General features: G+C 38.5%; 1 protein-coding gene across 1 annotated transcript in view; it reads left to right on the forward strand.

Annotated features, from left to right (window-relative positions):
- The window catches only part of LOC100369350 (uncharacterized), a 49,321-nt gene extending 26,585 nt beyond the window's left edge, over nt 1–22,736 (forward strand). The window contains exons 26-43 of the mRNA XM_085507592.1: nt 169–394; nt 916–1,135; nt 2,013–2,147; nt 2,965–3,185; nt 4,011–4,662; nt 4,931–5,156; nt 6,972–7,066; nt 7,775–7,992; nt 8,445–9,774; nt 10,015–12,768; nt 13,262–13,620; nt 14,335–14,536; nt 14,929–15,112; nt 15,750–15,970; nt 16,925–20,997; nt 21,691–21,865; nt 22,569–22,684; nt 22,719–22,736. Coding sequence (XP_085363718.1) covers nt 169–394; nt 916–1,135; nt 2,013–2,147; nt 2,965–3,185; nt 4,011–4,662; nt 4,931–5,156; nt 6,972–7,066; nt 7,775–7,992; nt 8,445–9,774; nt 10,015–12,768; nt 13,262–13,620; nt 14,335–14,536; nt 14,929–15,112; nt 15,750–15,970; nt 16,925–20,997; nt 21,691–21,865; nt 22,569–22,684; nt 22,719–22,736 — 11,425 coding nt within the window. The remainder of the gene's footprint in view (nt 1–168; nt 395–915; nt 1,136–2,012; nt 2,148–2,964; nt 3,186–4,010; nt 4,663–4,930; nt 5,157–6,971; nt 7,067–7,774; nt 7,993–8,444; nt 9,775–10,014; nt 12,769–13,261; nt 13,621–14,334; nt 14,537–14,928; nt 15,113–15,749; nt 15,971–16,924; nt 20,998–21,690; nt 21,866–22,568; nt 22,685–22,718) is intronic.
- Nucleotides 22,737–23,562: the final 826 nt, after the last annotated feature.

A 23,562-nucleotide genomic window follows, 5' to 3' on the forward strand; every position in this document is an offset into this window, starting at 1 on the left:
TGTTCAGAAGAATGACAAAAGTTTACTGACAATTAATAAACACATATTACAATTCATGGTCAAATCAAGGCATGAAGCTGTCCTTCTTTCATTGGTTTTAATATTATGTTTTTTAGTAAATTAAAAATTAATTTATATCTTAACATAACGAATTTATTGTTTATTTAGGCATGTGACCAATGAAACCCATGAGAGTATCCGTGATATTGGATTTGATCATCTTGAAGTGTATGGAGGAGGTCGTGTTATATCAGAGAGTGATGAAGATGGGTTATTCCTGACAACCAATCGTTTACATTTGTCTAGTGGATCGGTGTTTGAAGCTGACAGATTAACAATTACATCACATGTTGTTATATTAGATGACCAAGCCATGATTGATTTGTCTTCCAAGGTGTGGATCACTAAACAAAGATTTTTATTCTCTTTATCAAACCTCGTAAATAATATTATTTATCACTATTAACCAACTTCATCAAACTTTTGATCAAAATCTAGGTTATCCATGTTTTCCAATGTTGGCGGAGTTTGAAAGTTGGATAAATTTTCTTTTCCTGCATTTTAAACCTAATATTTTGTCAAACACTGTATTTTGATTATTTTAATATTTTCTGGATCAAATTATTTGGTTTATTAAATTCATGGAATTCCCATTGAACCTGAAAAGTTCTATTGTAATTTATGTTCTTAGGGATTTAATTAGCAGGAGTTTACTTGTCAATGAAAATAACTTGCTTAAAGCTCAGTGAATACTTATAAGTATTCAGTAAATTTTATTTCTGCTGCTTAGAAAATGGTAATGAAGAATCAACTTGCATATTTTCATACAAAAAACTTGTCTCTAAAATTGCAAATGGACTGGTCATACAACTCATGAACCAAAAAAATAGTTAATACTTTCTGTTTTTTACACAGTCTCTGATTGGTGGTTCAGCAGGGCTTGGAGAAGGGCATTATGAATCTGGAGCTGGACATGGAGGTGAAGGCGGTAAAGGTTCACGTCCTTTTAGTGGTGGTGGTATGTTTTATGGAGACTTTGTACACCCTAATGAATTCGGCAGTATGGCTAGTAATGAACAATCCCATGGTGGTGGAGTACTCAAGATAAACACAGACAACTTGCTTCATATTGATGGTTAGTAAACCTGATATTGACATCCCAGATACACAATTGTACTATCATATTGTCCACTGGAGGCAGGGAATAAGATGTAATGCAGCAAATGAGGTTGTGTCTCAACCATTTGTTTGAACGCTACTCACACATTTAACAATGTGGAGAACATAAAGCAATGAATGTCGTAGGAGTAAACTTAGATAAGTTGTATTACTGTAAAATACAAAAATTTACTTTATATTAGCTGGAATCAATTTTTGCTGAAAAGATATTTTGGGTGTTTTATATAGAATTTATTTTCACTGATTTTTGACAAGTTGAATGTAAAATATAGGAAAAAAGGTATATTCACTGGATTTTATTTTCACTAAATCATTCCATCAGCAAAAATAGTGAAAATGAATTCCAATCGAAAATAAAGTATTTTACAGTAATCAAATCATGGTTTTGAAAATGACACTATCATCAGAATTGTACCTGTGCATAGGGAGAGCTCAAATAACAATGAATGTTTACAGATTTAGAGTGACCAGTTTACAGAGATCTACTAAAGTCATTTGCATATTTACCTGCTAGCTAGTAAATAATTGTTAAAACTATGTTTTATGCTTGGAAATAATTAATGTTTTTTGTGATGATAAAGTACTGTTATGACTGTGAGTGATGATCATGTTTAGAGTCTACTATAGTGTAATAGTGCATGCGTTGTAGTAAATTAAGCAAAACAAATTATAATAGAATTTTGTATTCAAATTTCTGGCGACAGTGCCACTTTAATTCATCTTTTTGAGTTGTGATGTAATTTTAAAAGTATACGTGTTGCTTCTTTCTCATCATGACCAATTTTAAAAGTGAAATTTCATGGTGACCTACATTATATGTGTAATTATTGCAGGAATAATACGGTGTGATGGTGAATCAGGAAAGATAACCAATGGAGGAGAAGGTGGTGGTGCTAGTGGCGGTAGTGTTTTACTTGTAACCAATATCTTGAGTGGTGTTGGGAGAGTAGAGGCCAATGGTGGAGCAGGTTAGTACAAAACACACAGTGAATATAAATATACAAACGTTCACAGATATAAGTGTTTATAATTTAATCATTCAATGGTGTTTGCATGACTTAGTGGCTGTCATTCATTATGACTGATGCATGAGAAACGTACGCTATTCGTAATGGGTGCTGAACCTGAATAATGAATACAAAATTTTGAAAATACAAAATTAACCCATATCTTATTTAGTTCACATGTTTACATACCTTTAACCCACATCATACCACTATAGAAACCATTACATTGGCTCCCAGTCAATGCTCTAATTAATTACACAATTGCAAGCATGTATTATTTATCACTGCATCAGACACTGCATCACTTTATTTTGTCAGTATCACATGTACAATGTTTGACATTCACTCATGCCTGTATCTATAGCCTGTGTTTTGCGTAGTTCCTTATTGTGATTTCAATGCTTGTAATAAAAAATTAACTTGTACTTCTTCTGCCTCCAAATAAATAGATTTAAAGCTTGACGGCTCCTCACAATGTCATGAACGTCAATGACTCAAGGAAGTCAGGAAAATGTTCACAGCTACAAAATTACATGATTTCTGCTGGATCACAAAATATGTTGCTTGGAAATAAAAGTGTCCTCCAGTAATAGACAAATGACCCTTAAATTAGCATGAGGTGGATATGGCCCACAATGCATCACACTGAGATGTAATGCCACCTTTTCTTAAATCTTAATACCAGTTATAAATATTTTAAAAATTGTTTGTGTAGTGCAGAATGACTGATTTTGAGTCAATTGAAACTCTCTTGTCTAAGTAAATTGTTTTTTATCAGCTTTTGTAGATGAGAATGGTGAATGTTCAAGTGGTGGTGGTGGAGGAGGTCGTATTGCTGCATTCTATCACCAAAGTAACTACCATGGTATAATGACTGCATATGGTGGGATATCGTCATGGCAACCAGGTGCTGCTGGTACAGTATATTATGAATCAACAGATCCTGGTGTTCGATATAATCAGTTAGTGATTGATAATAATGGACAAGACACCGGTGTGGTGAGTAATAGATGTTTATCTTGTGATGCATTGTGGATCTTCCATGTGCGATTAAAAAAAATCGTTTGCATGGTTCATACTTAGTACATTATCTAGAAAGCCCTGATATCTGACGGTAAAAATACTGTAGTGACACTGTCATTATGACTGAACATTTGCATGTGGCAAGTGGCTCTCAACAAAAATATTTGCATAGCAACTACGGGTGTGATTCCTATGAGTGTTCATTTATGGGTGTGAGTCCTACAGGTGTGATTCCTATGGGTGTTGATTTATGGGTGTGAGTCCTACAGATGTTCATTTAAGGGCATGAGTCCTACGGGTGTAAGTCCTACAGGTGTTCATTTATTGGTATGAGTCCTACAGGTGTGAGTCCTACAGGTGTTCATTTACGGGTGTGAGTCCTACAGGTGTGATTGAGTCCTACAGGTGTTCATTTACAGGTGTGAGTCCTACAGGTGTTCATTTACGGGTGTTAGTCCTACAGGTGTTCATTTACAGGTGTGAGTCCTACAGGTGTTCATTTACGGGTGTGAGTCCTACTGGGTTCATTTACGGGTGTGAGTCCTAATTGTGTTCATTTACGGGTGTGAGTCCTAATTGTGTTCATTTACGGGTGTGACTCCTACGGGTGTTCATTCATGGATATGAGTCCTACAGGTTTTCATTTACAGGTGTGAGTCCTACAGGTGTTCATTCACAGGTGTGAGTTCTACAGGTGTTCATTCACAGGTGTGAGTTCTATGGGTGTTTATTCACAGGAAAGATATGTACGTTTGTTTCATTTTTGCCCTGCAAATTAAATAGTGTTAATTTCTTTTTTAGGATCACATTCAGAGCTATGAGAGCTTTTTTGAGAGCAGTGGTACCACTTGGCTGACTTTGCCAACTATGCAGTTCTCACTTACAGAACTGAAGTTGTTGGGAATGTCACACCTTGCAATTGAGTATAAAAATCACCAATCCAAAGAACTCACCATGGAGGCCTTCATTGGTGAGCACCTTGATGACTATCAGAGATTTGGCACAATACATGTGGGTCCCAAACAGACGGTTCGCATTCAGAAGACAGAATACTATCTACCATGCAATGTACGAGTGTATAACAAGGGCGATGTACACTTACCAACTAAAATCAAATTTGAAAACAATCATTTGTATATTGATGGTGGGTTTGGTGCTCCACATGAACTGTCTATTACAAATGCGACAGTAGAGTTCGGAGGAAATGCACACTCATCGTCAGAGATATATAAACGTAGAATCAATTTTCGTCAACTTTCTCTGCTTGACAACGGTGTAATGGATGTGACTGAATCTTATGAAGAGTACACTGTAAGGGTGGATCAGCTCACTATACAGCCAAGAGCAGTGCTCAAAGCCAAGGTTCTGCTGCTTGAAGCTGATTTGTTGTCTGTTGCACCAAGTGGTCATATTAATGCGGATTTCACAGGCGATAGTGTATATGATGGAGAATGTGAGTAAATAATATCTTCTTCTTAGAGAGTTATATCATAGTTTTTGCTGGGTGAACCTATCAAAACAGGGGGGGGGGGAGCTTTGCTAGAGAGTGAAACAATGATATGGTTTAAAATATAATTCCTAAAAAATAAACGTTGCCCCTGCTGACAGATTTTTGGGTGTTTTGTATGGAATTTATTTTCACTGATTTTTGACAAGTTGAATGTATAGGAAAAAAGGTATATTTGCTGGATTTTATCATGGAAATTTTTGTTACTTTACAGATACAATCTTTGGTGGTGCTGGAGGGTCACATGGTGGTGATGGTGGAATAGGTGAACATATACATCGTCACAGTATTTCATATGACTCTATTGTTCACCCTGTTGAGCCGGGCAAAGCTGGAGGATGTGGTAGCTTACATTGTGATTTAGGTGGAGCACCGGCTGGTGGAGGTGTCCTTCATATTATTTCTGATACACTTGAGAATAATGGAGTAATCAGCGCAAGGTATGTATCTTGAGTGTGAAGATGACATACTGGTTATATAGCTAGGTTTCTCACTTGATGACACACAGATTTTTAAACCATTGTGATGATCGATGCAGACTGGTGTGAATACACTGCACCATGGTGGTATGCAAGGCAGACTGGTCTGAATACACTGCACCATGGTGGTTTGCAATACAGACTGGTCTGAACACACTACACCATGGTGGTATGCAAGTCAGACTGGTCTGAACACACTACACCATGGTGGTATGCAAGGCAGACTGGTCTGAACACACTACACCATGGTGGTATGCAATACAGACTGGTCTGAAAACACTACACCATGGTGGTATGCAAGGCAGACTGGTCTGAACACACTATACCATGGTGGTATGCAATACAGACTGGTCTGAAAACACTACACCATGGTGGTATGCAAGGCAGACTGGTCTGAACACACTACGCCATGGTGGTATGCAAGGCAGACTAGTCTGAACACACTACACCATGGTGGTATGGAAGGCAGACTAGTCTGAACACACTACACCATGGTGGTATGCAAGGCAGACTGGTCTGAACACACTACACTATGGTGGTATGCAAGGCAGACTGGTCTGAACACACTACACCATGGTGGTATGCAAGGCAGACTGGGCTGAACACACTGCACCCTGGTGGTATGCAAGGTAGACTGGTCTGAACACACTACACCATTGTGGTATGCAAGGCAGACTGGTCTGAATATACTGCACCATGGTGGTATGCAAGGCAGACTGGTCTGAACACACTACACTATGGTGGTATGCAAGGCAGACTGGTCTGAACACACTACACCATGGTGGTATGCAAGGCAGACTGCTCTGAACACACTACACCATGGTGGTATGCAAGGCAGACTGGTCTGAACACACTACACCATGGTGGTATGCAAGGCAGACTGGTCTGAATACACTACACCATGGTGGTATGCAAGGCAGACTGGTCTTTACACACTACACCATGGTGGTATGCAAGGCAGACTGGTCTAAACACACTATACCATGGTGGTATGCAAGTCAGACTGGTCTGAACACACTACACCATGGTGGTATGCAAGGCAGACTGGTCTGAACACACTACACCATGGTGGTATGCAATACAGACTGGTCTGAAAACACTACACGATGGTGGTATGCAAGGCAGACTGGTCTGAACACACTATACCATGGTGGTATGCAATACAGACTGGTCTGAAAACACTACACCATGGTGGTATGCAAGGCAGACTGGTCTGAACACACTACGCCATGGTGGTATGCAAGGCAGACTAGTCTGAACACACTACACCATGGTGGTATGGAAGGCAGACTAGTCTGAACACACTACACCATGGTGGTATGCAAGGCAGACTGGTCTGAACACACTACACTATGGTGGTATGCAAGGCAGACTGGTCTGAACACACTACACCATGGTGGTATGCAAGGCAGACTGGGCTGAACACACTGCACCCTGGTGGTATGCAAGGTAGACTGGTCTGAACACACTACACCATTGTGGTATGCAAGGCAGACTGGTCTGAATATACTGCACCATGGTGGTATGCAAGGCAGACTGGTCTGAACACACTACACTATGGTGGTATGCAAGGCAGACTGGTCTTTACACACTACACCATGGTGGTATGCAAGGCAGACTGGTCTTTACACACTACACCATGGTGGTATGCAAGGCAGACTGGTCTGAACACACTACACCATGGTGGTATGCAAGGCAAACTAGTCTGAACACACTGAACCATGTCCATAATAAATATTAAAGAACTTTTTCTAAATTGCTGCTCTTTTTTAATAGAGGTCAAAATGCTGATGATAGTGAAAAGGGAGCTCGGTCTGGAGGTGGTGCAGGTGGAAGTGTTTGGATTGAAGTCGAAAATTTAATCGGCAATGGTGAGAACCTATTTTGTAGTTTTGCAATGCAAGACTACAAAATGTTAATACAACATTTTATTCTGATTGAAGGGCCATCACATTTTCCAGATTAAATATAAAATAAATAAACTTAAAATTCTTTGGGAAACAGAAGACCAATTCAGAGTTCATACAGCACAGATTGCAGGTATATTAACATGAGTCTTGGACTATTCATGTCCTATGTTTTAAACTTTTTGCACTTTTTGTCTTTTATTCTACATTATTTCTGGAGATGAACCCTAATTTTGGAGTCAGTGTAAAAAAATTTAGTCAATTTTCAGTTTACTCAAAAGATTTGGCTATTTTTGTCTCAATCTTCTGAAGGAATGTGCAGACTATAAACAAAACTATTTTGTTAGTGTGTAATTAAAAGAGGGCGGTTAAATAGTTAAAGAATTAATGTCCAGCATAAACATCTCATAATTGAGAGGTGTAAAGTTTAACTGCTACCATGTTTGTTCTATTGGAAGCGCAACTTCAGTAAAAGCATAAACCAAAAATTTTATTTATTGTGTACTGGATCATTAAAATATGACTTATTTTGAAACACTTCTGTAATATACATAAGCTCAAAAAAATAGTATATTTATTATTTAAAGTGGATGCAACTTTTACTACATGTAATTATAATATTTGAAAAATTGTCATCAAGATTAATCTTTACATTTTGGTTTATTGTAACAGGGAAGATAGATGTGAGTGGAGGCGATGGTCATTTTGAGGTAGATGGATTGTATCACTCTGGTGGTGGAGGTGGGGGAGGCTATGTGTCCATTGGTTATGGAGAAGCACATGTAACATCTCTTGAAAATATTGCTACTCATGGGGGAATTGGGTATCAAAATGGTGCTGCTGGAGCTGTGTATACAGAAGAACTCATTGACTCAGGAACGACATCAAAGGTACACTATAAAATATCTTGTTATGTATCAACAACAATGCATTGGCTAGTTGTCTGACAGTACCATTTTTATTGCAGTAATATTAGAATTTCAGACTGGATACGGTTACTTGCATGGTGTACTTACACTAACTCATAATAAAAACAAGTTTTGCTCTCCATCTTTCTCTCAACAAGTTGTCTGTGGCCATTTATAAATAAGTTCTAGTGTTGGAAATTATGATAACATAGCTAGAGTAATATCTGTGAATTGTTGGAATGATACATTATGGCTTGGCTGATAGGTAAATCATTGAACTGGTATCTGTTGTCATATAGCTTATAGCATACAATATGAACATGAATTGATTGATTCACTTCCAATTCTTTATTGAATCATTACCTGCTTGGTAAAAATTATGCCACATATTACACACATGTGACTTATATACATGTAATTTTTATATTCTGCAGGTACTCATAGATAATAAACATATGTCAGCGGATGTTCTAAATGGTGACCCAGTGTTCTCTAATATTAATTTTCATCCTGATATATTTCGCTGGTCATTTGACGAGGTTCAATTACTAGGAAGCTCTAATGTCAAGTTTGTTGATAGAAGTGACAGTACTGAACAGTCTATCTGTGTTAATATTGGTAAGATTAGTGGAGACTGGACATCTTTATTGAGTGTGGAAACCAAACAGGAGGTATATGTTGGTGATTGTGGTTGTATTGGTGGATGCCCATTTAGTGGTAAGGAAACTGTCTTAGAATTCAATGTTAAAGTGGATAAAAACGCACGCTTTGGAACGACTGAGACGCTCCTACTTACCAAAAGAACTCAGTTAGATGTTTGCGGTCAACTGGTAAATACGAAAGACATAACAATTCAGCATGGTGGGGAATTGCTTCTTGGTTATCCTGCCAGCACCTCTGGTAAACCTGGTGGTGAGATGAATCTTCAGACGGTGCAACTCTTCAAACAGGGCACATTGAAACAATCAGATAGCTGTGAGAATCCTCTTGATAAACTACTCCATGTACATGTATCTCACTTTATTAAGTATTACAACTCAACCCTTGATGTAAATGGATTAAATATAACACAGAATGTGTATGAAGACATTGACATAGGTCCTACTCTACCTATGTATTGCCTTGAGACAGACCATCTCCATTTGTTAACTGGACAGGATTGCTCATTGAAACCTGGAGCTTACAGCTATAATTCTATCACAATTGAGAGTGGAGCAATCATGTTTATCGAAGGTGACTCATTAGGCATAGATTTAACTCAGATCACAGTCACTCAAATGGTGATTCACGCAGACGGTCTTATCACTGGTAATGGAGCTGGACATCATGGTGGTGGTGATGGTTTAGCTACTGGTATTAATGGTGCAAGTCATGGAGGACGCGGTGGGGGGAATACAGCAGTTGTAAGCTTGTACGGTAGTGTGGCATACCCATCTCTTTATGGCAGCAGTGCAAGTAGTGCCAGAGGTGGTGGGCAGTTGAACTTGACAGTTGATGGACGCCTACTAAATGATGGTGTCATTGACATGAGTGGTGATTCTGCAGTCGATAGTTTGACTGGTGGAGGCAGTGGTGGTAGTCTGTACATCAAAGCTGGTAGACTTGTAGGAAATGGCGAGATACTTGCGCGTGGTGGTAATGGACACTCTGGGAGCCATGGAGGTGGAGGTGGCAGAATATCTCTAGAAGTACCAGATACAAGTCTTGAATTTACTGGTTTAATAGATGTTGCTGGTGGAAATGGTACTTTATATGGGACATCAGGTATGCTAAATTATTCACATCAGTTTTGTTATCATCCTTGCTTGCTTATTGTGTCGCATGCTATGAAGGTTACGTGAAATAATAACCCAGACATTGTACTCTGTGATATTTGATGGCAGACTTCAGTAATAATGGCTCATCTGAATATTTGTTTCCTTTTGTCAAATGAAGAATATTGCAAACCTGAATGGTCCAGTACTCCCATATTCAATAATCACATCTACATCTTTCTTACAACAGGTACATTGTTTATCAAAGACATGCCTCAATCTGTACTAGAATCTACACTAGTGTTAGCAGGCAGTGGAAGTGAACCTGTCTTAATTCCATTTGATACATGGTCTGATATTGAACACTTGCACAATCTGCAAGTATTAGACAGTGTTGTATTTGACATAGATAATGATATAACAGTTGATACACTGATGGGTGATAACACTGGAAGTATAATAGCAAGTACTGGTGTGGCCACTATCAAGACTGTGCTGCATCCATCTAAAGGAACACTGTGTAACTTTGATGTAAGATCTGGAGCTGAAGTTCATTTCATAAATGATATTAAATTAAGCAGTGACATTACTGAAGTGTTACAGTTGAATGGCAAATTAGTTACACCATCAGTCACCATTGATGAAGACCAGACTATCTTGGTTGCTGACACTGGTGTTCTGGAAACTGAGCAGTTCATTCTTGGTATAAAGTCAGTTGCTGTGTTCTCACCTTTGTCAATGGTCGGAATAGACAGTGATCTGTCCCTACCTGGATCCTATGCATTCAATAGACTTGAAGTAGGAGTTGATGCTACTTTGACCTTGGAGGCTGCAGATGTCAGTATTGTGAGTGTAGATGTAACAGTCAAGAGTGGAGGATTGATCCAAATGACAAGTCTGTATAAAACACTTCATGTCATTGCGAATGCTACATATATTGAAAGTGAAGGGTTAGTATCTGTAAATGAAGGAGGTCACATAGAAGGAACTGGGAGACCGAGTGACTCTACCAATGGAGCTAGTCATGGTGGTGAAGGAGGATACATGAATGAGCCTGTGGGTGAAGTATATGGATCCACAATGCTTCCAAGTGAATTTGGAAGTGGTTGTGGATCTGCTGTGAATCAAAGTCGAGGTGGTGGAATCCTAACATTTGCTGTCAACGGTGCATTCGTTTTGGAAGGAATACTTTCTAGTAATGGTGGAGATGGCAGTGTTGGTTGCGGAGGCGGAAGTGGTGGGAGTGTGTTAGTTGAAGCTGGTAAGGTCGAAGGTCATGGCCAGGTTACAGCTCATGGAGGATCCGGTGCAGCTAATATCTCAGCTGGTGGAAGTGGTGGACGTGTGGCTTTGTACAGTGATGACGTTTCACTGTTTAGTGGTGATATATTGGCATATGGTGGGCATGGAACACTCCCTGGGGCTGCAGGAACTGCCTACATGAAGTACACTGAGTATGGTCTACTGACAGACTATATCATCATAAACAACAACAACCAGCAAACACCAAGTAACACAATCATTTTGAATGATCAAGATCAATTCATCAATATTGCGAATTTGAAAATATTGAAACATGGTCGACTAGAAGGACGAAACTGGCAAACGATCGATGTAGGACAACTTGTTGGTGATAACACTGGAACAATCATTGTTATTGATCATCAAAACATGTCAATAGCTACATCATTTGGAACCAGTCAGCCGTACATCCTGCATAGCTCAATCATTGTAGAAGAGAATGGAGAATTGAGACTACCATCATGGGTGTATATTGATGCACTCCAAACTAAGACATCATCCATTGTGTTAAAGGGCATACTGAATGGTGCCCAAGACTTGGTAGTTGGTGATAATGCTGTCTTTGAAGTCTATCAAACAGCACATTCTGCATTGTCTGATGGTGATGAATATTTGTACATTGATGACCCTGGGACACTGACCTTCAACTCAATAAATATTTTAAGTAATGGCAAGATTTTATTCAACACTGATGCTGATATAGTAGTTAATTTGATTGTTGTGTCTTCTGTGAATGTGAAATACAGAGGTTTAATCAGTGGAAAGAGGTTGAATATGATAACAGCTGCATTGCAAGTTGATTATGAAGGAATGATCATGGTTGACGGGGGTGGGTATGTAGCTGATACAGGTCCTGGTGCTGGTGTGTACAATGACGCTGGTGGATCTGGTGCAAGTCATGGTGGATGTGGAGGGATTGGTTCTGCTGGAATCAGAAACATGATTTGTTCATATGGTACATTGTATGAAAGCACAGAACATGGCAGTGGTGGTGGCAGCAGTATCGGTGGTGTTGGAGGTACAGGTGGTGGAATACTGAGCATTGAAGCAGATAAATGCAGACTTGATGGTATCATTAGTGCTGCTGGATTAAGCGGCACTGGATCAGCCGGTGGAGGCTCTGGTGGTACTCTGTATTTCAGCATAGTAACTGAATTAACTGGCACTGGTGAAATGAAAGCAACAGGTGGTGATGGAGGAACAGATGGAGGCGGTGGTGGAGGCGGTGGACGTATTTCAATCCATGCTGCTACTACATCAAAATATACAGGACGTTATGAAGTCAGTGGCGGAAATGGAGTGGACACTATCAGCAATTCTGGTGGCGCTGGCACAGTCTTTAAGAAGCAGTCAAGAAACGGACAACTATACTCTATTTTATACATTGATAACAGAAGAATCACTGTCCCAGCTCCACAGGGCACAGTTTTGAATGAAACCCAGATTACTGAGTATGAATTTAATGAACTTCATATCAAAGATAACGTGGTTCTGCAGATTGAAGGTGATGGTACCTCAGTAGTTGCTGATGAGTTTTATGGTGATGTCACCAGTGTGGTTCATGTCCACCAAACTATGATCATGGAAATCGATAAATACACTCAAGAGACTTCACTGGAGAGTAGTTTTCATGTGGATCAAGGCGGTGAAATGAGACTACCACCAAGAGTTACATTTCTTGGTCCTGATAATATTCTTTCAGGTAAATGAATATTTGTGTTTTTAAGTTATTTTTGTCACTGTGTGTGTCATAATTCTTGTAAAGTCATCAATGGTTTGACCTAACCAGTTTTAATCATGTAACAATCATAGATGTGCATAGCAAACTTAGGCCAGGAAAGAAAAATTCCCTGTTTCTCGTTTCATGGAAATTTTAAAATGAGGAGGCGAGGCGACTTTTTTTTTTTTTTTGAATACTGAGCTAAAATAGGCGAAATTTGAGACAATTGTGAGTACAAGCGCATTTTGGAATGCTTTAGAAGAAAAAAAACGTTCGAGGCGCATAGTTCAAAATGAGCCGCGTGGAAACGAGAAACAGAGATATTTTTTTTCTCAGCCTTAGCTGGCTATATTACTGTTTTGATGTTCAGAACACTATAGCGGTGACAGTAACATTAATTTCTTGTATGATTCTAAAATACAGCAGTTTTTGTGCTAAAATGAATTACAATTGATGCCATTTTTTGTTGCTACAGGTACACTGACCAATGTGTTTGATCTGTCTGTCGCTGCGTACCAAACAATTGTATTCTCACAGCTAGGAAAAACTGCTCTATTCCGTGGTGGAGAGTACACATACATTTCAGAACCCGGAGCTTACAAATTAACTTATCTTACTCTTGGGGAACATTCCACTGTGCAGTTTGAAGGTGTAGCAGATCCTACCAATGCTAAAGTACTATCAATTGGAACAATAGAGGCCAAGTATGGATCTGTCCTCACTGGAAGATCATTGAAAGTCATCGCTAATGACATCATATTACACGCTGGTTCCACAGTAGATTTAAATGGTCAAGGATATGATGCAGATGAAGGCCCTGGTTTTGGTGATACAGTAAGTATAATTATACCTTTCATAATTCATTCATACAAAATGTAATAGCCCAATTTCTGTTCACTGTGAGATCCCATGTTATGCTTGAAATCAAACGGAAAAACAAAGCTCATAATGTCATCAGAACATTGCATGTGTTTCGACAAACATGAGAGTTTTTTTGAGGTATTTCTGCGCTTAATAATATGCTATACACATTTGATGATGGTCAATTTTGATAAAGTGAGGATATCTCACTCTGCAATATTTCCCTCTGAGAGTTCAGCATTTTGACATTGAGCTATAAAAAGAAAGTCAAGTTCAAAATCGAAACATTTTCAAAAAACAAAACATGCATTGGTTTTTCTCGTCTACGCTTTTCACTTGCAATAAACAAGATTCTGCAGTTAACAGAAAATCATCTATTGAGTTTAATGTGTTGACCATCAGAGTTGTATATCTGACACTCTAAACTCTAAATACACATTTGCTGTTAATTGCGCCTAGCAGCAAATGAATTGATTATTATAGACCATTTAACTTTTACTGTCACTGACACTGCTACAGAATTTTGCAATGTTACTTGATTTGCAAGATAAGTGAAACTTGTAAGCGAAAACACAAAATAATATGGGTTTACAGAATTTCAGAATTTTTCAATTTGTGGATTCATTGCCTTAAACATGTGCATATATATCACAACAAATATCGACTTTTCTTGATTACCATTTTCAGGTCAATGATATTGGTTATGGAGCAGGACATGGTGGATTTGGTGGAATAGCCAAAGATTTAGGTGAGACTGGTGGAACATGGTATGACACAATACAAAATCCAATACAGAGTGGCAGTGGAGGAGGCAGTGGTGTGGATAGTACTGGAGGATCTGGAGGAGGTTATCTACAGTTTACATTGAGTGGAAATCTCATTCTTGAAGGTTTGTTTTCCATCTGTGTTTAGTATTATATAATAATTCATCATCGTCTTTATCATCATTTTACATCTCTGCAAAGATTGCATATGAATTTATTTATTTGTTTATCCATTTCTACCATTGCCTGTGGAGCACATTCAATAAATGTAGTAAAAAACTCTCTTTAGGCAGCAATGTTATCCATATACTGCATTCCTGAACTTAATTTTGAAGTCCTGCCTTTCTCAAAAAATTATCAAAATACTTTTTTTTTTGCTTTTAACATACCATGATTTTATAACCTACAGTTGTTGTTGACTACTGCAAACAAAATTATATTGTGTGGAGAATGTCTTGAAAACATTTTTATTTTAAATTCATTCAATATATTACTTAATTTCTGTCAATATCTTCAGGAACCATACACCTGTCTGGAAACAGTGGCAGTGGCCCTAATAGTGGTGGTGGTAGTGGAGGTGGTGCTCTTATAAGATGCAATAATCTGATTGGCCATGGTAGATTGGTTGCAAATGGTGGCAGTGGCATCAACTTAGGTGGTGGTGGTGCAGGTGGTCGTGTAACTATCTTCATTGAAAATATGTGAGTATACTGTTCAAAAGCATGTAGTAGTGTAAAGTGGACTAGAATTTGAGCATACTGAATACATTTTGAAAAATTGGCTAAATGAGGGCCTCTTTAATTACATTTATTGTACACTGGATTATTTTAATATGACTTACTTTAACCATAGATAGATATACCTATGTTATTTATGTATTAAAGCACATGTGCTGCTATATGATCAAATAACATACTGGCACATGATACCTTTGTGAAAAAAACCTTCCATACTTAATATGAATAGGGTACTCATCTTTTTGAAGAAGACAGATATAATTGTAAAGTTCATGCTTTTCTGTATTTACGTTGGGGTCTTTATATTTACTTCTAATGTTGCATATTGTTCAATTATTTCCGTTGCATGTTTTTATTTGCCATTCTATTCCCTGCCACAGTTTGATGTGCGTGTTGTCAATTTTCGTAAATTTTTGTTTTTTTGCAGGGGGTTTCCGGGCATAAGCCCACCCCTATTTTTTGGCGATTTCCTATGGGGCCCTTACCCAGATAACTACGGTAGTAAAATCATTAGACAAGATTTGTGTGTCCAACTATTATCCCAATTTTTGCGTTGATATGCATATTAGATCATAATTCATAACATTTTGTTATATATCAGGTATACGTTTGCTGGATCAGTGACTGTGTATGGTGGAAGTAACGATTCACCATTTAGCTCATATGGAGGAGGTGTTGGTACATTCTTTCTGGGGGACATTGTAAACCAGCGTCCCGTTTACCATCTTTTCATCAATGGAAACGAGTCAAGTGAATTACATCAGCAGAGTCAAACTATGATATCAGATGATTCATATGATTATGATTATCTATCTATGATGGGTAAGATATAATATTACGCATCTTATGATGTAACTTGCATAACAATTATATTTTTCAAATTGTTTTTTATCATCAAATTGACCCAGACGTCATCAGAATTTGTGGCAAATATTCATGTGGTAATTGTTTCTCTTGTAAGGCCTGTGAAAGTTTGGCCAGGGTTGTGAGTTATTGGATTGTGGGTCGCAAATATATTTCAGTTTTCAGTGAAAACATTAATCCTTGTAAGGTAAAGTGTTAAAATAGGTTGCCAATTAAAGTCATGGAATTAATGTATGCACTTGCTGACCATATGCCTTATAATATTTTGATGCCATTATTGAGACAATAAGACAAAACAGTAGTTAAGTAACATTGTAACAAAGTAACATTGGTTCCTGCCAAATAAACACAAGCCACCAGTTTGAAACAGATCTTTGTTGATACAATCTTACCGGCTGTGTCGTGATAATCTTCCAAATATTGTTTCCTAAATCACCAAAGAAAATGTTGCTTGCTGCTTATATTTTCAAGCAATTTCTGCAATAAATATAAAATGGCCATCAACATTAAAGGGCGGTGGTCGCCAGGCTGCGCATCTGCGACATTTGTGTTGAAAAACATTGATTTTGCCACAATCCAATGCGCTCTTCTAATTGAAGTAAGGCGTCGCGCACTAATTACCACCGGTGACTCCTTTGATACCTTCCAGTCACCTAAAAATACCCCATATAAAGCTTGGTAATGTCTCAGTTTGTACCCGTTGATCTGCACAACAGTCAAAGTCACCATCTTTGTTGATTTGTTGATATGAGACCCATATATATTGCGCTTGCGTGAAGCGATGACTACCGCCCTTTAAATTATTTTTGTGAAACATTTGCAAACTAATCATTGATATTTTGTATTATACTGTATTGTGTTCTTCATTGTGTGATTTAGATATTTAAGTTATGATATTCCTTGTTCTTGCAGGATATGCCAAAGTCTATACAGAAGGCGTGTCAACTGTGACTAGCATTGGTAGTTTCATAGGGGACAAAACTGCAACATATTTTGTAAATCATCAACAAGTTCTTTACGCTGAACGTTTCGAAGGTATGATAACACACATGACCACTGAAGTTAATTTCCTTGTTAACAAAGAAGCTTCAATTGTGTTCCCAGACAGTTTATCATTGTCAAAAACGAGGTTAGAAGTACTTGGACGTCTTGTGGCCTGGAATATAGTCATTGATGCATATGGTGAGCTGGTCTTACATAATACAAGTTACACTGCTGTTACTGACCAAAGTGGATTCCTGGATACGAGTCTCCCAGGATCTTACCTGTTCACTACAGTCATTATTAAGAAGAATGCAATGTTGGATGTGATGGTTGGTGGTCTGTCAATGACTGCTGATTTCTTTGAAGTGAAACGTGATGTGATATTGAATGCAGAGTTCTTCAACATCACTGCAAGGTTGTTGTATATTGATCGCAATGCTGCTTTAGATGTTAGTGGCATGGCACCCATGAATGCAGACCATCTTAGTAATGGAGATGCTGCCACGTATGGCGGAGGTGCTTACGCTAGCCCGGGTGGTGTTGGCATTGGTAGAGATCTCTCCCTGGCCTCTCAGGCTTTTGGAACTATTTATACCCCAAATGAATTTGGCACAAGTGGTGGCTCAGGTGGAATGGGTGGTGGAATTATTCGTCTTGTGGTAACAGAACTTCACAACAACGGTTTCATAAGAGCAGACGGGCAGTTCTTGTCGGGTGGTGGTGGTGGTGGCAGTGGCGGTAGTGTGTGGCTAACATGCAGTACTTTACTAACCGGACATGGTCACATCAGTGCAATAGGAGGAAGTGGAAGCACAACATCATCTGGCAGTGGTAGTGGTGGACGCATTGCGATAAACAGTCCTCATTGGGATGATTATCATGGTACAGTTTCAGCTTCTGGTGGCAGTGGACATAGCAGTGGGCCTGGTGGTGCAGGCTCAATATACATACAGGAAGTAAAAGACAATTCACCTTTTGAAATTCTGAAGATTGATAATAGTAACAAACAAACTGATCACTATTTTACTCTGAAAGAAAATTGGATCCACTATGACATCAACGAGCTTTATCTCAGTGATAAGGTGAAGTTCCAACTGCCTGAAGATGACGTGGAGCGTAATTTTAACATTGGACGTTTAGTTGGTGATGGTTCGGCACTGATACATATACACAATCAGCAATCTGTTGTCCTAGAAAGAGAATTGACTGAGAACATCACCAGCACCAAAACAATGATTAATATCAAAGTTGATGAACTTGGTGAAGTGATTATGTCAAGTAGTACATGGCTAGTTGGGAACACTGAGGAATACCCTGCTCTTGATTTGGCTGGGCGTTTTACTGGAGTGCACAACTTATACCTAGCCGACCGTAGATCAGTGATAATGAGACAGACTGCACATACTGCTGAGATACCAACACCTACAGGTGAACAAGTAGTAGCGCCCATAGGAATTTTTACATTTGCCACAATTGAGCTGTACAGTGGAAGTACTTTAGAGTTTGAACCAAACATGGGGGCTCATTTGAATGCAGGATTTCTTGGTCTTAAATTTACTGCCAGTATTTCAGCTGATTATTTTGTCATAAAGGCTACCACTCTTGATGTAGAGATTGGTGGTATCATTACATGCTCTGGAAATGACAGAAACAAATCTGAGACTATTGACTTGCTGATTGGTACTGGTGATAGTGATGACAATGGTGGTGGCGGGGCTGGGCATGGTAGTTATGGTGGTATTGGACGATTTGCTAGTGTATCTGGCGGTATTCCATATGGATCAATCTATACACCAGACATGCCTGGAAGCAGAGGAGGCTTGAAAAGTAATAAAGGTGGTGGCACTGTGCTGATCAATACGACAGACCTGATAATTGATGGGATGGTAACTACAAGTGGTGGTGATGGGGTAATAGATGGAGGATCTGGAAGCAGTGGAGGAAGTATATGGATTGATACAACCATTATGAATGGATTTGGAGACGTGACTGTGAATGGGGGGAATGGTGCACTGTATGGTGGTGGTGGTTCTGCTGGCCGTACAGCTGTCTACACCCAACTTATCAATGAATTCAGAGGAAACTATCATTACTATGGTGGGAATGGATATAATCAATATTCAAGACCTGCTGGTGGTGGAAGTGGCACTCTTTATTTAGAAGAAACAAGAAATAGTTTTCCATACCAACAGCTACGGATCAATAATCAAGATAGAATGATAAGCCAGTATGTGACACTTTCTGAGTGGGGTACCACTGAGTATGAGTTTGATGAAGTCCACATCCACCAATCTGCATCACTTCACATCAATAAAACAGTATTAGATGCTACTTTCATAATCCATGAGGTACACGGTGATAGATCTGGACTTTTACACACCCATGGATCACAACTGTTTATTGTTGAAGTGATTGAGTCTGTTCAAACTGTTGCTAAACCAGCAGTGAATTTTATTATTGATGAAGATGCTGAAGTGATCTTCCCATCAACTCTCCATGTAATAGGCAATGGTGTCCTGTTAGAAGATGGAAAGGTTGTCTCCTTGCAGCTAGATGGGACACTGACTAATGTTGCACACTTAGTTGTCGGACAAGAATCTAAAATGTACTTTATGCCTAATGCGCACACTGCTGTGATTGAGAATGGTGAATATTTGTACAAAGACAGTCCTGGTGAATTTCAATTTGGAAGTCTTCAACTCATGACGGAATCTTTGTTTACTTTTGCACCAGATATGGGAATGAAGTGTAGTGTTGGTGAGTTGGACATCAAGTATGGTGTTAAAGTCGCCGCCGAACATATCATAGTTTTTGCTTCACAGGTTAATGTTGAGGATGGTGCAGATGTAACAGTATCTGTTATTGATCGTCCCGATGATAGCATACACAGTGAATATGGAACTGGGCATGAGGCATATGGTGACAGTGGTGCTGGAGGCGGAGGCCATGCCAGCTTTGGTGGTGATGGCTATACCAATACAAATCAAAGTGATATAGCTGGTGGTATATATTTCGGGACAATATATCAGCCAACAGAAAGAGGTGGCACTGGTGGAAGAGGGACAAATGGTGATGACGGTGGTAGAGGGGGTGGATTTATTAAAATGATCATTGGTGGTACCCTGTACTTAGATGGCAACATTAAATCTGATGGTGGAGATGGAATGTCAGAATCTAGAGGAGGTGGTGGAGCAGGTGGGTCTGTGTGGTTGGATAGTGCAGTAATCGAGGGCCATGGCACTGTGACATGTCATGGAGGATTGGCATATGGAGTGGGTGCTGGTGGAGGTTCTGGAGGCCGACTAGCAGTTTACACATCTGTAAACCATTTCAAAGGTAAGTATGATGCTTTAGGAGGAGATGGCGATGTCAGCAAGTCTTCAAAGGCATATGGCGGACCAGGATCAGTTTATATACAGGAAATCCGAAACCAAGTAGAATACTCTGTGTTAAAGATTGACAACAACAACAGAGGATGGACACAGTATTACACTTTAGATGAGTCAGACACTCTTGACTATGAGTTTGACGTGATAGAAATTGTTCGAGAAGCTTCTCTGCAGACTGTGAATGATACCATGAAACATAGCATAACCATCCACACTCTAAATGGTGATTTCACTGGTCTTCTACATATGCATGCTAAGCATACATACTATGTAGATGTTATAGATGCTAAAACATCAACACTGAAAACACAGGTCAATATGAGAATAGATCCTGAGGCCACCGCTGTACTAGCTACTACTGTTGATATCAGAGGGAAAGGAGACCCTGCGTTATCATGGAATGGACAGATGGAAGGTGTGAGACATTTAAGGATCGCCCATGAAAGAAAAATTGAGATTGGACCTTATGCACATACCTCACTGATGATTGATGGTAGTTATGTTTTCCGTGATGAACCAGGAACGTTTAGATTTTCAAGTCTGGAATTTGGTGCAGAGTCACATGTATCATTCCCACCGCCAATGGGTATTGACTTCACAGTTGGATATTTGGTAAGTGGTTTTATTCCTTTTGTGTGCATGTTTATGCTTCATCCAAATCTTCCCAGTTTTTTAATGAGAATTTAGCTTGGTGGATTCTGTTAGATAAAGCCTTAATTATTGATATATTGGTAATAATATTGAGCTGTATAACTACATTGTACTGAGTAATGTATGGTTAGAGTATGTTACATACTCAATATGAACCAATGTGCAAATCCATCTAAGTGCCACTCTGTTTTAAATTCAAGTTCTCAACTGCTGTTGTATGTTACATGCAACAGGATGTAGTAGTTTTTTTTTTTTTTATCAAAATGAACTTTTTATACTTTATAGAATACATACTAGCTATATCTAATTATTCTGTGAAAATTCAGAGCTCTATCATAAATGGAACATACTTAAAACAATGGTCAAAATTAACAACCTGCTTTGATATTTAAGTGTGCATGTATCGGTACTGTAATTTTCTGTGAAAAGGCTTTTTGTTTGGAAATTAATTTCATAGATTTTTGATGAGTTAAATGTAAAATATAGAAAAAAAGGTATATTCGCTGGGTTTTATTTTCACTGAATCATTCCTTTAGCAACAATAGTGAAAATAAATTTAAAGTATTTTAAATAATTAGATGGTTTAATTATATCTGTCTTTAACCATATTTTTTGAATACTTTAAAATATGTTTACATTATTGATAAATCATAGGATATGAAATGGTCCTCCTCATTCTTAGCTGAGTTCTTCAAGATATATGTGACTGACTTTCATCTGGAGCCTGGCGCAGCCTTGATTTGTAGTGGCAGGGGACCAGTAGATGGTGGTCTCGCACAAGGTAATGGTACTGGTGCAGGTGCAGGACATGCAACATACGGGGGAGATGGTAAGTACATTAATTAATTAATTTTTTTGTAATGCAAGTTTACATGCACATTTTTATTTTATTGATGAAAGTAAATGGATGTTTTCTTCTATTTAAAGGTAATGCTTTACATGTGGATAGGCATTATGTGATAGGTAGCATTTATAGTTTTTATAGCAAAATATATGACTAGATTTTTAAATTGATTTACCTAATGAGTACAACTGAAGATAACATGGTTAGACAGATTGGAGATTATTTTTTCAACTTGGGTGTCACAGAGCAAGCAGTTCATTTATAATAAGTGATTGTCCATCCATTTGTCTGTCGCCTGTCAACAATTCTATTTTTACCTTCTTTTTGAAAACTAAAAGGCCAATTACTTTGATACTTAGTATATAGCTACCTCGGATGGACCTTTATCAGATTTGTTCATTTTATGGCAATTATCTATCAGGTCACTTGCCTTATTACTTTTCTTCTGAGTGTTTTTCTTCTTAAATTTTTTCAATCTTAATAATTTATCACTGTACACCAATATCTAAAGATGCAATAAAACATTATTATTAATATTTTTATATCTGCTAAAACAAAACAATTAAGCAAACACAACCTGTTCATACTAGATGCCTACTCTTTCTCTGTAACAAGTTGGCTGATATGGACATGTTCTGAGCAGAGATGAAAATGCTGGACATTGAACTCTAAGCTTTATTGTTAATAGGATTGAATGGCATAAAAGGTGGTGGACCCTATGGGTCAATTTATGAGCCTCAGCTTGGTGGCAGTCGTGGTGGTGCTGGATCGAATGGAGAGACAGGACCTAGAGGTGGAGGTACCGTGAGAATTGTGGTTGGTTCTGTATTCCATCTAGATGGGGAAATTAATGTGAATGGTGACAGTGCTGTGTCTTGGTCTGGTGCTGGTGGAAGTAGTGGTGGCAGTATCTGGGCTAGCACAGGTATGTCTTGTCATAAGATTACTGTAATGTTATTTACATGTATGTGTGGATTATACATGTACAATATAGTGCATACATGTACCTGTATATCACAATACAGATAGTAATCAAATCATGTGTTACATCACAACTAATGTTTGTATACAGTATTTAGGCAATGGTATACTATACAAAATGTATAGTCACTCAAAGCAGTGATGTAACACAGACAGGCGAAAGCCTATTACTGGTGTAGTGTTCAGTTTTTACATTGTACCGGTAATACTCAATTGTATTTTCATATTTACTGTAGGTCATTTGCGTGGGCATGGTTTGATGTATGCCAATGGTGGAAAGGGTGACGGTGCAGCTGGTGGAGGTGCTGGTGGTCGCATTGCTGTTCATGTGATGCATACTGATGAATACCGTGGTGGGTTGATGGCACTCGGCATGGGTAGTAACAGTGGAGGTGACATAGGTGGAACAGGAACTGTGTTTGTTGAGGAGTTCAGAAATGGAACTTATTATAACAGACTGTACCTGGATAACCAACATGTGAATCCAGTTAAAGTATTCCTCTTAGACGAGCAAAATCCTAGAATTCTGAGAGCTGGAGCAAAAGAGCATAACAATGCTGACTATGGATTCAATGAGTTAACACTTAATAATGAGGTACAGAAGAATGTTTTTGTAACAATTTTAAATCCTCAAGTTAATTCTGATACAGACATGGTAAAAGAACTCTTTTATTGAGGGAATGTTATAGCTTTATCTGTAA

The sequence above is a fragment of the Saccoglossus kowalevskii genome, chromosome 14, assembly GCF_978046115.1.
Source record: "Saccoglossus kowalevskii chromosome 14, keSacKowa6.1, whole genome shotgun sequence".
Lineage (NCBI taxonomy): Eukaryota > Metazoa > Hemichordata > Enteropneusta > Harrimaniidae > Saccoglossus > Saccoglossus kowalevskii.